Source organism: Eretmochelys imbricata, chromosome 24 (assembly GCF_965152235.1).
Source record: "Eretmochelys imbricata isolate rEreImb1 chromosome 24, rEreImb1.hap1, whole genome shotgun sequence".
NCBI classification, from domain to species: Eukaryota; Metazoa; Chordata; order Testudines; family Cheloniidae; genus Eretmochelys; species Eretmochelys imbricata.
Genome location: NC_135595.1, coordinates 15130780 through 15146134, shown reverse-complemented (window position 1 = coordinate 15146134; position 15355 = coordinate 15130780). Strand labels below are relative to the sequence as shown.

Sequence of the window (15355 nt, the reverse complement as noted above, 5' to 3'; positions counted from 1 at the left end):
AAGGCCCAAGTTGCCCCCAGTCTGCGGGCTGGGCATGGGATGAACCACAGGCATCCTGCCCCTACTCAGCTGCTCTGTGCCAACTCCTGCTTCAAGCTGGGCCCTTGCCAGCTGCTCACACAGGCAGTGCCAAGCAGCCAGCCCTTCTGCCCTCCATGTAACCCTGTGGGCGGGGCACACCGCTGGCCCTGGGGAGCCCTGGGTCCAATCCCACTGTGCCGCAGGGGAAGACAGGGTTGGGAGAGGGGTTTCCAGCTCTCAAAGGCTCTCCTCCCTGCCCCCTAGCATCCTTTTCTTGCAGCCCTGGCTAGCTCGCCTGGGTCCCGCTAGACAGGGTGCCACGGGCTGGTCACCAGCGCTCTTGGGAGCCTAGCTCCCTACGCCCCACAGCAGCCAGGGCTAAACAGTGGCTACCCTGTCTCTGGGGCTCCTAAACCCAGGCTGCCTGGGTTAAACTGCCCTTGCCCTGCCATCACAGCTTCCCTCTCAGTTGAGCCAGGCCTGCCCCGGGGGTAGTTAGGCAACACCTGTGCCCATCCTTTCTCCCTGGCCGCAGGGAACCTGCTCTCCCCTGGCCCAGCTGCCTGCTGTAGCCACAGGGCTGAAGCGGGAGGAGCCAGGCCGTGTCCTTAGCCATATTCCAGTGCAGCATTAGGCCGGCATGGCTGGGCTTCCAGCCCGAGTCCTGGCAGGGGGGACTGCCGCCAGAGCCACTGGGCCAAGGGGAATGTTCTGGAACTGTAGGGAGCCTGTGTGACTCAGTTTCTCTCTCTACTTTGCATTGTTACCTCAGGGGTGCGAAACAGTTAACGCTGTGCCAGGAGCCAGGAACCCGCGGTCTGTGCCCCAAAGCTGGGGGATGGGGACCTGAATGGGACTAGCTGAAACCTGCCCTCTCAAGGGTGGAGTCAGAAGGCCCGTGGGAGCCTGAGGGGGCCATCAAGCACCCTCCCCCCAACACACACACAGGGGAAGGTGATTTTGCCCCCCACCTCTCAGCAAGAGGAGCAGTGCCAGCGAACAAAGGGGGGAGGAGGATTAAGGGCTGCCCTAGGAAGGGGCGCAGGGTATGCAGCCAGATGGCCCTGGGTACCCCATGCCCTTCCAGCCACACCCCTCTCCTCAGCACTTCCTATTGGCTACTTTAGGCTCCTCCCCACTCAGCCTGCTGGCTCTGGTGGGGCTCAGCCAGTGCCTGATGTGCCCAGGGTTGTGGGCACCAAACGTGCAGTGGGGGGCACTGGGGCGGGGGGAGGGCCCTAGCAAGGTCGGTGCTGCCACACTCAGCATTGCAACAGCTAAATCCCCTAGGCCCAGGAGTCCTGGCTCCCCTCCGCCGCTCCCAGTGCCTGGGATAGATCCCAGGAGTCCTGGCTCCAAGTCCTGCCTTGCTCTACCCTCTAGACCCCACCCCCTCCCAGAGCTGGAGGTAGAACCCAGGAGGCCTGGCTGTCTCCCCCTTTCTCATCTTTGCTCTGCCCCCCACCCCCCATCACAGCAGCACAGGGACAATATATAATGTTATTTACAGAGCGCTGGCTGGGGTAATGGGGCAGGGGGCATTGGTCGTGTCTGGGGGAGGGGGACAGAGGAATGCTCCATGCTGATTTTTCAGCAGCTACCTCCAACCTGTGTGCCCCCCGCCCATCCCAACATGGGCACTAGCTACACAGGCACCCCTGAAGTCCCTATTGCCCCCAGGGGCAGTGGAGGGTGTGGGGATGGGGCACCTGTAGCTGAAACTGCTGGTTAGTGACCAGCAGGGGTGGCAAGGGTTAAAATTCACCAGCTGGTTGAGGCCTATTGGACTGTCAAGTCCTGTGTTACTCCCCCAGCCCAGAGTGGGCCTAGCTAGCCCCATAGCCTCCCTTCCCCCTGGAGCCGGCCCATGAGCCATCTAGCCTGGCATCCTGTCCCCTCCCATCAGCCCCATGGGCCCATCTAGCCTGGCATCTTGTTGCACTGGTTCAGGCCCGGGGGGTGCCCAGCAGCTAAGAATCCAGCCTATGAGCCACCTGGATGGGGGGCCTTGATCACAATTTTATTTTAAAAGCAAAATTAAAAACCAAGGACAAATTAGTTGGAGAAAAGTAAATAAAATTCCAACTTAATGGGGAAAAAGGCAAACAAAACCTCCCTTTGAATGACGGAACAGGACGGCCCCCCCCTTTGAACTGACCCCCTTAAACGGGAACTAAAACAAAGGGCAGTTGGGGTGGGGGGACCTGAATTTTCTATTTAATGTTTTTTAAAAAGGAAAGAAACAATGGAACGAAAACAAAGCAAAGTGTTTTCTTGGTACCGAGAAAAGTGACAGAATCAAAGCAACAGGGTATTATTGTGGGGGAGGCTTAAAAGAGTAAATAAAATTAAACAATTAACGTGACTTTTAAAACTTTGAGACAAAATGACTCAGTAAATGAACCCGAACGTTTAATGTAGGGGAGATGGAAAAAGATTTAAAGGCTAAAAAGGAAATGCCATCAAAGTAAGAAACATGAAATGAATGAAAAAGGCGGCAAATGGTTTTCTTTAATGACTCTGTGAAATGACTCAGCGGTTTAAAAGCAGGACCTGACTGAAAATCGAATTTTTTTAGTTAAGGAAAATTGTAAATGAATAAAAATTTGAAAAAGACACACCTGAAAGGGAAATGCTAACGATGAAAAAGCCACAGGACGCTGGCTCTTAACCAGAAACCTTTGTAAAGAGGTGGGGAAAAAACAAGTCTCTGAAATCCATTTTTAAAAATGTAACGGGGAAACGGTTCTTAACCAACTCCAGAACCGATTTTAAAAGGCGGGCGGGGGGTTGGCATCGAAATAGGTTTGAAAAGTCGGTCCCTGCTGCTGTCCCCACCTAGTGGGCATCACTGGCACAGCCTCCTCCTCCTCCGTTCCCCCTTGTCTGGGGCCCGTTCTGCACCCCCAGTGGCCATGGCCGGTGCTGCACCCCCATTGTCTGTGTCTCTTTCTGAGCCCCGGTGGCCACGGCTGGTGCTGTACCCCCCCATTGTCTGCGTCCCCAGTGACCAAGGCTGGTGCTGCTCCCCCACATTGTCTGAAGCCTGTTCTGTGCCCTTGGTGGCCATGGCCGGTGCTGCACCCCCATTGTCTGCATCCCATTCTGTGCCACCCGGTGACTAAGGCTGGTGCTGCTCCCCCACATTGTCTGAAGCCCGTTCTGCCCCCCTCTGCCCCAGCGCGGGGCTCAGGCACTCAGGTCGATGGTGATGTGCCGGTAGATCTGCGTGTCTCCCTTGAAGCTGGCGGCGAAGACGAAGTCCCGCTGGTGGACGGCCAGGTGGGCAAAAGAGCGGGGCGCCTGGGTGTTCAGCTCCTGGAAGCGGACAAAGAGGCCCGAGTGGGCATCGTAGCGGTAAACCTGGCTGAAGGAGTAGTCGTTGCCCAGCACGGCATAGCGGTGGTTCCCAATGCCCAGCGGCTGGAAGACCATGGAGCCGCGCGATGGCATGTGCTGGACGTCCCGGAACATGGAGCCCTCCCAGCGCATCACCTGAAGAGGCAGAGAGGACTGTGGGTTATGCCAGAAATGCCAGCAGGGCAGAGAGGCTGGAGATTACAGTGGATGAGAAGCTTGACTGGGATGATTTAGTTGGGGTTGGTCCTGCTTTGAGCAGGGGCTTGGACTAGATGACCTCCTGAGGTCCCTTTCAACCCTGATCTTCTCTGATTCTATGGGTAATGCCAGACTGGAGGCAGAGGGCATCATGGGGGACAGAAAGCATGCTGAGAGAAGAGAATGATGGGAGTGGCTGAGTGGGAGCAAAGCAAGATGGGAGCATATTGGGGGCAGAGGCAAAGTCAAGAGTATGGTGGGAGAAGCTGAGCAGAGACAGAGAGCATTATGGGAGCAGAGCATGCTTGGCCCAGTCAGAGCATTCCGGGAGCAGAGCATTCTGGGAGCACTGTTAGCAGGGTACACCGGGGGCACACTGCAGGTTTGCTGGATGCATGCAGGGCATGCTGGGAGCAGGGGGGTGCATGCCGGATGCAGGGCATGCTGGGAGCAGGGGGGTGCATGCCGGATGCAGGGCATGCTGGGAGCAAGGGGGTGCATGCCGGATGCAGGGCATGCTGGGAGCAGGGGGGTGCACACCAGGCACAGGGCACGCTGAGGACAGGAGGTGCACGCCAGGCACAGGGCACACCGGCATGGGGGGGCACGCTAGGCGCTGGGAACAGGGCACATTGGGGGCACACTGGGAACGGGAGGTGCACGCTGGGCACACTGGCACAGGGGGCACGCTGGGCGCAGGGCACGCTGGGGACACGCCGGGCGCTGACCTTGGAGTCACCAATGAAGCGGGTCAGGCACACGTAGACGTCCCCGCGCAGGCGGAAGTGCTTAACGGCGTAGACGTCGTCCATGTCGGGGATATCCGTGTGGCGCAGGAAGGCACGGCCGGGCCGGCTCCACTGGTAGACCACGGGGCGCTGGGAGCTGCTGGCCAGGATGAGGCTGGGCCGGCCGGCGAGCTCCAGGAACTCCACGTGGGTGTCGCGGTGCCAGGCATGCAGGGCCTGGTGGGCGTAGAAGCCGCGCCCACCCCAGCGGAAGAGCGTGGTGGCGCCCGCCTTGGAGCTGTCGGCCACGGCCAGGAACCAGTCGCCGTCCACCCGGAAACTGGCCAGGGCGTTGGGCTTGCGGATGCGCTGCGGGCCCAGCTCCTGCAGCCGCACGAAGCGCCCCGAGGCCCCCTCCTGGCGCCACACGTGGGAACCCCCGGCCAGCTGCGCCAGCACCACCAGCAGCCGCCCCTCCACCACCAGCGGCTTGCAGGCCACGGGCGACGAGCCTGTGGGGGCAGGGGTCAGGGGGGCTGCCCAAGGGGGCAGGGATCGGGGGGCTGCCCAAGGGGGACAGGGATCGAGGGGCTACCCAAGGGGGACAGGGATCGGGGGGTTGCCCAAGGGGGGCAGAGGTTAGAAAGAGGGAGGAAGGGAGAGGGGTTCAGGAAGGCTGCACAGGGGGAGGGTTTTGGGGGGAAGGCTGTCCCTGGGGTGGGGAGATGGGTTAAGGGGGTCAGGGGATCTGCCTGGTGGGAAGAAAAGGGGCAGCTGAAGGTAGGGGTGCCGGGGGGGTGGGTGATCTCGTGGAGGGGAGGGGGCTGCTCCGGGGTACCCCTGGGGCAGGGCTCAGGGGGGCTGTGAGGGTATCCCTGCGGGTGGGGTGCAGGGGGCACTGGCGGACATGGTGGGGAGGCGGAGCACAAGGGGACTTGGGGGTAACCAGGGGGGCTGGGGCCCTCGCTCACCGTTGATGGAGGCGTAGGCCCGGAAGGCCCCGTCCAGGTGGTCCCACTCAAGCAGGCTGCAGCGCCCTGCGAAGGGCTGGGTGATGGCCACGTGCTGCTCCCCCCGGTACCAGAACGGCTCCACCGCCAGTGCCTGGAAGGGCAGCGACTGGAACAGTACCAGCGCTGGTGGGGGTGGAGGTTAGACCACGGCTGGGGAGCAGCTGGGCGCCTGGGTTCATCCCCAGCTCTGCGCTCACTTCTGCTTCCTGTGCCAGCCTTGAGACAATAGAACCCAGGAGTCCTGGCTCCCAGCCCCCTGCACTGGACCTCCCTCCCCTCCTGGGTCTGGAGATAGAACCCAGGAGTCCTGAGGCTTCTCACACAGCCAGCTCTGGAGCAGTTTGTGTCTCACCAGGAATTGGGTTGAGATGCAGCGAGGGCAATGAGCTAAGAAGCATTTTCCCTTCCAATGGGTTCACCCGGGGCTGAGATGCAGCCACCTCTGGGGCGGGGCAGCTGGGGAACAGCCGCACATAACGCCGCATGGGGCCGGCTACCCGAGGCTGGGTGCAGCTGGCTCAGGGGTTCCGTACCGGTGGTAATGCAGTCAAAGTCCTGAAGGTGCAGCTGGCTCAGCCGGGTGCCGTTGAGCTCGGCTGGGCCCTGGCACTCGCCCAGCTCGGCGCTGGCATTGGTGCTGCTCAGCCACTCCACCAGCCATTTGATCCGGCAGTCGCAGTGGAAGGGGTTCCCCCGCAGGTCCCTGGTGGGAGAATCGCCCCGCGTGGGGCCGGGGGACATGGGGCAGGGGGGCCAGAGCCAGGCAGCAAGGCCCTCCTCTGCCCCTCCCCACCACTGCTGCCCCCTCCTCACCCTTCATTTCTTCCTCCTCCTCTTTTCTGCCCATCTCTACCCCCCAGCGCTCCTCCGCATCCCCTCCCCCACGCCTGCCCCCCAGTCCCGCCTCTGCCCCCCACTCACACGTGGGTGAGGGCATCCAGGCCCCGGAACAGGTGGCGTGGCAGCGTCTCCAGCTGGTTGTGTGCCAGGCTCCTGGACGGGGGGAGATGTCAGAGATGGGGAGGGCCCTTCGACACCGGCGCCCTTCCCCTCTGGGGGTGTTTGCTCCCATCTGGCCACAGGGCAGGGGGCAGGGTCCCGTGGGGACAGAGGGGTCCCAGTGTGTGTGGGGGCATGGGGTGGGGGTTCCACTGGTACGGGCTGTCCGCGGGTCGGGGAGGAGTGTGGGGATAGGTTCCCTCGGGGGTTGCCCCATTGGGGGACTCACTTTAGGGGTGACAGGAGTGTCAGGGGGAGGGGTCCCCTTGGGGGGTGTCACATCAGGCTGATGTTGGGGTCCCTGGGAGGGTGTTAGTGCCAAGGAACTGTGACCTCTGGTGTCAGGGATCGCAGGGGGATATCAGGGCTGGGTGTCAGGAGGTTCTTGGGGGGGGTCTGTCAGTGTTGCGGTGGGGGGTGTTGGGGGGCCAAGGGGGTCAGTCACAGGGGTCCCTGGGGTCTGGTATTAGGGTGCTGGGGGGTCATTGTGGTCTGTCGGCGCTGGGGAGCTGGTGAGGTCCCCAGAGTCCATCGGTTTTCAGGGGCCAGGGGGTCACTGGGGTCTGTTGGTGCTGGGGGACCAGAGGCCATGCGGGGGGGGGGGTGTCACTCACAGATGCACAAGCCCCTTGAGGCCCCGCAGTGCGTTCTTGGAAATGGAGCCGACTTTGTTGTTCTCGATGAACCTGCAAGGGGGGGGGGGGCTCTGTCAGTGGGTCACGCCCTGTGTGCCCCCTGCTTCCCGCCCCCACAAAGTCCCCTGTGCAGACTCCCCCTTGCACCCCCACCCCCTCGCACACTCACAGATACTCCAGGTGCAGGAGTCCCACGAAGGCATCGTCCCTGATCAGCCCCAGGGTGCTGGATGTGAACAAGCTGGGGAGAGAGGGGGAGTCAGTGCCTGCCGGGACCCTGAACTCTTGACCTCCCTCAATCCCAGTCCACAGCCTCCGCTCCCCCCAGACAGCCTTGTCCTGGCTCCAGAAGGGGAGTGGGGTCTTATGGTTAGAGCGGGCAGGGACTGGGAGCCAGGACTCCTGGGTTCCCTTGCTTGCTCTGCCACAGACCTGCTGGGTAAATCTGGGCAAGTCATTTCCCTGCTCCGTGCCTTAGTTTCCCCTTGCCCCCTGTGTCTGTGTAGATGGTGAGCTCTGTGGGGCAGGGCCCATCCCTCACTGTGCCTGGGCGGCACCCGGCTCGGGGCTGTGAGCATTCCTGGGCTAACGGTGAGCACCTGCCCCCCACAAGACTGCCCCCTCAGCTGCCCCCTCTGAGCAGCACACATCCATTTGCACAGGCACCTTCCCATATGCACTGGCTGACACACACCCATTTGCACACTCGCCTCCCCGTACACACTGGCCAGCACACACCCATTTTCATGCTAATACTCTCCCTGCCCCCATGGGCTACCATGCACAGACATGGCTCCCCCTTGCACACTAGAGAGTTGGGGGCATTGGTCTCCTTACATCAGCTGCAGGGATGGCGTCTGCAGGAAACTTCCCTCTTGGAGCTCAGTGAATCCGGATCGCACCAGGGACCTGAGGAGGGGAGACGGGGTGTGAGGGGGCTACGGGTCAGAACCGGCACCAGCACCGGTGCTGCACCCATCACCAGGACTCCCACAGAGAGGGCACAGCACCACGGGCTGCTCCAGAGCCAGTAGAGGAACCAAGTCCAGAACCAGCACCAACATCAGACCAGCACCAGCAGTCCAGAACCAGACCAGAACCAGCACCATCAGACCAACATCAGACCAGCCCCAGCAGTCCAGAACCAGCACCATCAGACCAGCACCAGACCAGAACCAGCACCATCAGACCAGCACCACCAGTCCAGAACCGGCACCACCTTCTGATCACAACCAGCACCGCCATCAGGAACAGAACCAGCACTAATATGAGACCAGAACCGACTTCAAACCAGTCCCAATAGCAAACCCAAAGCTGAACCAGAGCCAACACAGAACCAGAACTGACCATAAACCAGAACCAGCACCAGCCTCCTGCCAAGACCCAGGTTCAACAGCACCATTGAGAGAGGCAGCCTGGAGGCCCGAGCTAAAACCAGCTGGGAGGACGATGTTAATCAGGAAAAGGAGGCTGATAATTGGACTCATTTCAGAGCCCCGGAGAGACCCCGAAGCGCTGGCAGTCACTGGGTGGAGGAAGGCCGTGCTGGTTCCAAAATCAACCCACTTTAGAGGGGCCGTGAGGGCGGTTCTACAACCTATACAGCACCTGGATGGGAGGAAGGGGAGTGATGAGTATCAGTGGGGGGTGGGTTTATGTTTCCCTCCACATTGTTGGTGATAATGTTGAAGAGCATAATTTATCTTTCTCCGTGGCCCAAGGGGCTCCTGGGACACATAAACAGAGGAGTCTTGAGTAGGGACAGAGAGGTTCCTCGGCCCTGGTGTGTATACAGCTGGACTCCTGTGTCCAGTTCAGGAAGGAGGCGGATAAATTGCAGAGGAGCCAGAGAAGAACCAGGAGGAGGATTATAAGACCAGAAAAGTCCAGGAGCTCCATCGCTGTAGCTGAGCACAGCGCAGGTCCAGGGGTGACGCGATCCTGGCTAGAACAGAGCGTTAGTCCAGCAGAGGAAAGTCTAACATGGTCCAAGGGCTGGGAGTCAAAATTAGACAATTTCAGACTAGAAACAAGATGTAAATTGTTACTGGCGAGAGCATTAACCATGGGAGCAATTAGCCAAGGGTCGGGGATGCTCCCTCACTGGCAATGTTTAAGCCATGGTTGGACATTGTCGAACAGCTCTGCTCTAGGGATGACTTGGGCCCTTCTCCGACCTGGGAGTCCCACGAGATGTACACAATAGTCCCTCCTGCCTTGGAACCTGGGACTCAAGCCAGAACCAGGCGCCCCCTGGCACTGAGCCAGCACCTCTATCACAGCACGACTGGTACCACTGCCAGAACCAGCCCCAGAGCCTTCCCAAGGGGACACCGGGAGCAAGGCCGCCAGCACCATCCAACCCAAACCAGCCCCGGCGCAACGCCCACCCCGGGTGCAGAGCTGTAGTGGAGCTGGTGAATGGCCCAGCACCAGAACCAGCACCTTAACCAGAACAGCCAGCAACCTCTGACCAGCACCAGCACCAGAACCAGCCCCAAATCAGAGCTGCTCCCAGAACCAGAACCAAATCAGAGCTGCTCCCAGAACCAGAACCAGCCCCAAATCAGAGCTGCTCCCAGAACCAGAACCAGCACCAAATCAGAGCTGCTCCCAGAATCAGAACCAGAACCAGCCCCAAATCAGAGCTGTTCCCAGAACCAGAACCAGCCCCAAATCAGAGCTGCTCCCAGAACCAGAACCAGAACCAGCCCCAAATCAGAGCTGCTCCCAGAACCAGCCCCAAATCAGAGCTGCTCCCAGAACCAGAACCAGAACCAGAACCAGCCCCAAATCAGAGCTGCTCCCAGAACCAGAACCAAATCAGAGCTGCTCCCAGAACCAGAACCAGAACCAGCCCCAAATCAGAGCTGCTCCCAGAACCAGAACCAATGCCAGAATCAGCATCAATGTCAAACCAGAACTAGCACAAAGATCCAACTGGCACAAAGACCAGCGGTGACACTGAACCAGTACCAGAACCGGTGCCAGAATCGGGTTCTCACCAGGCCCCCTACCAGGGCTGACACCAGTGTCCCACCAGACACAACGCAGTCACCCACCCCAGCCGGCAAATAGACCAGAACCAGCCACAGCAACAGAACTGGCACCAGTGACCGATAAACCCAGCACCATTGAATCAGAACCAGAATCAAATCACAGCTCCAGCTTCCAGTAACAAGGGATTGTGTGACAGGGCAGGGTCATGAGGAGGGGGGTGCAGGGGTGGCAGAGGGCTGCTGGGGGATCTTACAGGGAGGTGATGTCGGGGGGCAGTCCTTGGGGGACCCCGTCTGTCCTGTCACACAGTGCGTTGTCCTGGGTGCAGCTGCAGCCGATGGGGCATTTCCGCCGGGGGGCCCGGCGCCGCTCACCCCCCCCAGCCGCCAGCAGCAGTAGCATGAGCAGGGGGGCACAGGCCCATGGTCCCCCCCAGCCCATTGTCTGGCCCAGGGGCCCTGGGCTGCTCCCCCCTATACAACCCTGGGACCCCCTCCACGCTGGGGTCCTTCTACCTATCCCTGAATTCCTGATTCTTGCTATGCAGCTCTCTGACACCCCTGTATCTCTCCCCCTAGCCACCCCTGTATCTACCCCTCTATCCACCCCTGTATCTCTCCATCCACCCTGTATCTCTCCCCCTAGTCACCCCTGTATCTACCCCTCTATCCACCCTTGTATCTCTCCGTCCACCCTGTATCTCTTCCCCTAGCCACCCCTGTATCTACCCCTCTATCCACCCCTGTATCTCTCCGTCCACCCTGTATCTCTCCCCCTAGCCACCCCTGTATCTACCCCTCTATCCACCCCTGTATCTCTCCGTCCACCCTGTATCTCTCCCCCTAGCCACCCCTGTATCTACCCCTCTATCCACCCCTGTATCTCTCCGTCCACCCTGTATCTCTCCCCCTAGCCACCCCTGTATCTACCCCTCTATCCACCCCTGTATCTCTCCGTCCACCCTGTATCTCTCCCCCTAGCCACCCCTGTATCTACCCCTCTATCCACCCCTGTATCTCTCCGTCCACCCTGTATCTCTCCCCCTAGCCACCCCTGTATCCACCCCTCTATCCACCCCTGTATCTACCCCTCTATCCACTCCTGTATCTCTCCCTCTATCCACCCCTGTATCTACCCTGTATCTGTCCCTTTATTTTTCTGTCTAACCCTGTGTCTCTCCATCCATCCCCGGTTCTGTCCCGCTGTCCCCCTGCGATCTCGGTCAGTCCGCTTGTCGGTGCTCCCCCGTCCCGCTGTTCTTGTGGCCGTCCCTTCCTCTGTGAGTGGCAGTGCTGCCAGCCAATCGCGAGCCGGAGATGGGGAACCTTGGGGAGGGGGGTGTTGACCAGGGGCGGAGCCATAAGTAAAGAAAAGGAAGGGGGCAGTTCAGCCCAGGGGCTGGGAGGAGGGGCCGGACACCCGGACTCCTGGGTTCTACCTCAGTCCTGGGGGGCACTGGGGTCTGGTGGTTAGACTGGGGGAGCGCTGAGAGCCAGGACTCCTGGGTTCTGTCCTGGCCGTGGGAGGGCTCAGCAGCTGCCTGGGCCATTCCCTGTTTATGCCAAAAAGTGAAGCTCTGTGTGTCATGGAAGCAAACCATGTGGCTGGAGTGAGGGGGTGGGGGTCACCCTGGGGTGACGGGAGGGCGGGGGCAGCAGAGTTATATAATTTTTGGTGGTGCCCAGAACGGGTCCAAGTCCTGCCCCCCCCCCCACCTGCCTAAGGCTCTGGGAGGGAGTTTGGGTGTGGGGTGCAGGCCCTGGGCGGGGGCAGGGAGTTGGGGTGCAGGAGGGGGTGCGGGCTCTGGCAGGGAGTATGGGTGCTGGGTGTGGGCTCTGTGCTGGGGCAGGGGTTGGGGTGCAGGAGGGAATGCAGGGGGCGGGCTCTGGGAGAGAGTTGGGGTGCAAGAGGGGCGTGGGCTCTGGGAGGGAGGGGAAGGAGTTGGGGTGCAGGAGGAAGTGCAGGGTGCAGGTTCTGGGAGGGAGTGTGGGTGCTGAGTGCGGGCTCTGGGCTGGGGCAGGGGGTTGGGGTACAGGAGGGGGTGAGGGGTGCAGCACATACCTCAGGTGGCTCCCAAAAGCAACCCGCACACCCCTACGGCAGTGGCTCCTACCTGGGGGACCGGGAGGTCTCTGCATGTCGCTGGCTGCAGGGATCACCTCCGCTTCTCCCAATGGCCGCAGTTCCAATGGCGGACACGGCGCTCAGGGCAGGGGCATGCATGGAGACACAGGGGCCGCAGGGACGTGCCAACTGCTTCTGGGAGTGGCGTGCCGTGCGAAGCAAGGGCAGGCAGGAAGTTGCTTTAGGCCCGCTGCACGTCTGGTGATGGCGGCAGGGGCCCACGGTCCCTTTAAAATCATCTGGGGCAGCAGGCAGGGCTGGGGAGATACCCGGCCCTGAACATTGGTGGAGCCAGGCTGCCGGGCCTTGAATATTCCTGGAGCCCGGGCACCACGGGCCCATATAACTCACCACCCCTGGTGGGGGGCGTTAGCTGGTGAGGCAACTTGGCCCCACCTCCCCCCACCAACTAACCATGTACCCCACCCAGCATCACCAAGCTCCACTTACAGAAGCAGGCCCCACCCACAACCCCAGGTCACCGCCATTACAAAGAGCTAACAGGTGGTGTCAGTAGGGTTCAGAGTGAACATCCATTTGCTCGATGACCAGTAAGGGCTGGGACTGCATGACCGCATCCTACACCTGCTGTTAACCCTCTGCTAGCCGCAGAGCAGGATAATGATCTGCCATTGCCGCCAGTTACCAGAGTTACCCTGTACTCCCGGGACCAGAGGACACCACCCCACTCCCAGAGCCTGGGAGAGAAACCAGGAATCCTGACTCCCAGCCTCCCCTGCTTTGATCCCTGGAGTTGCCCCGGACACAAAGAAAGCCTCATAGATGGCGGGAACTGGGGGGGTGCAGGATCGTCGCAACTCCTACTGTAGACAGGGCCCGTGCCTGTCTGCCCAGAGAGGGCAGGGCTTATGGCTAGTTAACCTCCCCCGCCCACATCCCATCCCTCTGCTCCAAGCAGGAAATGGGACATGGGCCTTTCCCCTCTAGGGGGCACCAGCTTTAGGAGGGCAATTGGGGCTTGTTGTTAGAGCGGGGAGTGGTACTGGGAGCCAGGACTTCTGGGTTCTATCCCTGGCTCTGGGAAGAGAGTGGGGTCTAGTGTTTGGTGGGGGGCTGGGAGTCAGGACTCCTGGGTTCTTTCCCTGACTCTGCCTTCCCCCTCCCAGGCTGGTTCCTAATCTTCTTGCTATCCCAGCTGTGCCCCCTCACCCAGAAATGCCTGCTCAGATGCTCAGCACCAGGGGTGGATTGTGGGGGCCGGGGGACAATGGGCCCAGCTGTCTGGCTGCCCGCCAGTCCCTGGGAGTGGGATCCCAGCCCGGAGCTGGCATTTCCCCTCACACAGGGGCCTTTGTCCTGTGATGGGGGGTGGGAATCTGGGTGGTTGAAACACTCCCTGCAGGGAGATGCCGGGGGCACTGGGGGGTGAGGGGGAAGGAGGCTGCAGCTGGGCAGAGGGCTTGGAGGTGTGAGTGTGGCTGGGGGGGGATGGGCCCTGACAATGGGATCCGCAGCTGGAATAAGGCTAGAACAGAGAGAGAGAGAGAGAGAGAGAGAGTGTGTGTCCCTGCTGCCCCCTGCTGGAGGGGACAAGCCCTGCTGGAGGGAGGGCGAGGGAGGTGGCATCCTGTGCTTTCTTCTAGAGTGAGAATTGTGATCAGGAACCAAGAGTCCTGACTCCCAGCCCCCCTGCTGTAACCACTAGACCCCACTCCCCTCCCAGAGTCTGAGCTCACTTGTAACTTGGTTGTGCTACACTAGTCAGTGACTGTGTATGTGTGTGAAGGAATGGCAGAAATCTTGTTATGACCACCTGACTCCTCTTCTTCCTGCTCAGGATCCCAAAGTGCCAGGACATTAACATTATAACATCATCCCCCTCCCTGCCCCGCCCCACCCCACCCCGCCCCAGAAACACGACCTCTCCCCTCTTTGGAATCTGCTGGATTTTGTGCTTTGCGTGGATTTATGATTCCACATACGCAGCCACCTCTGGAGCAGGGCAGCTGGGGAAAAGACGCACATCACACTGCATGGGGATGGCTTGTCCGCCCTGAGATGCAGCCCCCTCTGAGTCGGGGCAGCTGGGGAACAGCCATTTAGGACAGGAAGTCCTAACCAACCTGTGTCAACCAGGAGCTAGAACAGAGGCAGTCTGAACTGGGCTCTGGCCCAGACACTGGGGTTCACACTCCAGCTTGGCCTATCAAACTGCCTTCATGCCTTGGGATCTTTACTGGCCACGAAGCGGCAGGTTTCAGCGTCTGTCCCAGCCCTGCAAGGGGGTGCATGGAATAGGAAGGACGATCCTGGCCAGTGGCCACCCACAGTTCAATTCCACATGGGGGCAGCAGTGGGACCCAGAGAGAGGGCGCTGCCCTGCAGCAGCCCCTTCTTCCCCCAGGGCCCGCCCCAGCCCCCTGCCCCAGTTTAATGACCCCCAGCTCCCCCCTGGCCAACCTGCAACCAGGAAACAGAATCCACCCAGCCAGGCTATACACAGGGACACGTCACCCTGACACCCAGTCACACCCGGATACACTGTCACCCCAACAGCTACACCAATACCCCGACAATCAGACACACTATCACCCTGACAGCCACTCTGACACCCTGACAGCCATAGCAATACCCTGACACACTGACATGCTGTCACCCTTACAGTCACACTGATACTCCAACCCACTAACATGCTGTCACCCTGAAAGCCACACCTATACCCTTACACACTGACACATTGTTGCCCCGACAGCCACACCAATAGCCTGACACTGCTGTCCCCCTGACAGCCACACCGTCAACCTGACAGCCACACCAATACCCTGACACACTAACACGCTGTCACCCTGACAGCCACATTGATACATTGACACACTGACACAGTCACCCGGACAGCCACACTGACAGTCACCCCAACACACAGCCACACTGATACCCCGACACACTGACACAGTCACCCTGACAGCCACACTGACAGTCACCCCAACACACAGCCACATTGATACCCCGACACACTGACACAGTCACCCGGACAGCCACACTGACAGTCACCCCAACACACAGCCACACTGATACCCCAACACACTGACACAGTCACCCGGACAGCCACACTGACAGTCACCCCAACACACAGCCACACTGATACCCCAACACACTGACACAGTCACCCTGACAGTCACCCCAACACACAGCCACACTGATACCCCGACACACTGACACAGTCACCCTGACAGTCACCCCAACACACAGCCACACTGATACCCCGACACACTGACACAGTCACCCTGACAGTCACCCCAACACACAGCCACACTGA

At 60.3% G+C, this 15355-nt stretch overlaps 1 protein-coding gene across 1 annotated transcript; it reads right to left on the bottom strand.

The window, feature by feature from the left end:
- Window positions 1-1907: 1907 nt before the first annotated feature.
- On the bottom strand, window positions 1908-10480 carry LOC144279486 (leucine-rich glioma-inactivated protein 1-like). The gene is made up of 9 exons (XM_077841012.1): window positions 10208-10480; window positions 7792-7863; window positions 7124-7195; window positions 6934-7005; window positions 6242-6313; window positions 5854-6023; window positions 5279-5443; window positions 4308-4819; window positions 1908-3516 (listed from the first exon to the last, which is right to left on the bottom strand). Exons 1-9 carry the CDS (start codon window positions 10393-10395, stop codon window positions 3211-3213), a joined length of 1629 nt encoding a protein of 542 aa, XP_077697138.1. The 5' UTR covers window positions 10396-10480; the 3' UTR covers window positions 1908-3210.
- Between the last annotated feature and the right edge of the window lie 4875 nt (window positions 10481-15355).

Coding starts and splice junctions, on each gene's coding strand:
- LOC144279486 (XM_077841012.1), bottom strand. CDS start 10,395: ATGGGCTGGGGGGGACCATGGGCCTGTGCCCCCCTGCTCATGCTACTG. Junction 7,196..7,791: donor ACGCCATCCCTGCAGCTGAT/GTAAGGAGACCA, acceptor CTCTCTCCCCAG/CTTGTTCACATCCAGCACCC. Junction 5,444..5,853: donor CTTTGACTGCATTACCACCG/GTACGGAACCCC, acceptor CACCCCCACCAG/CGCTGGTACTGTTCCAGTCG.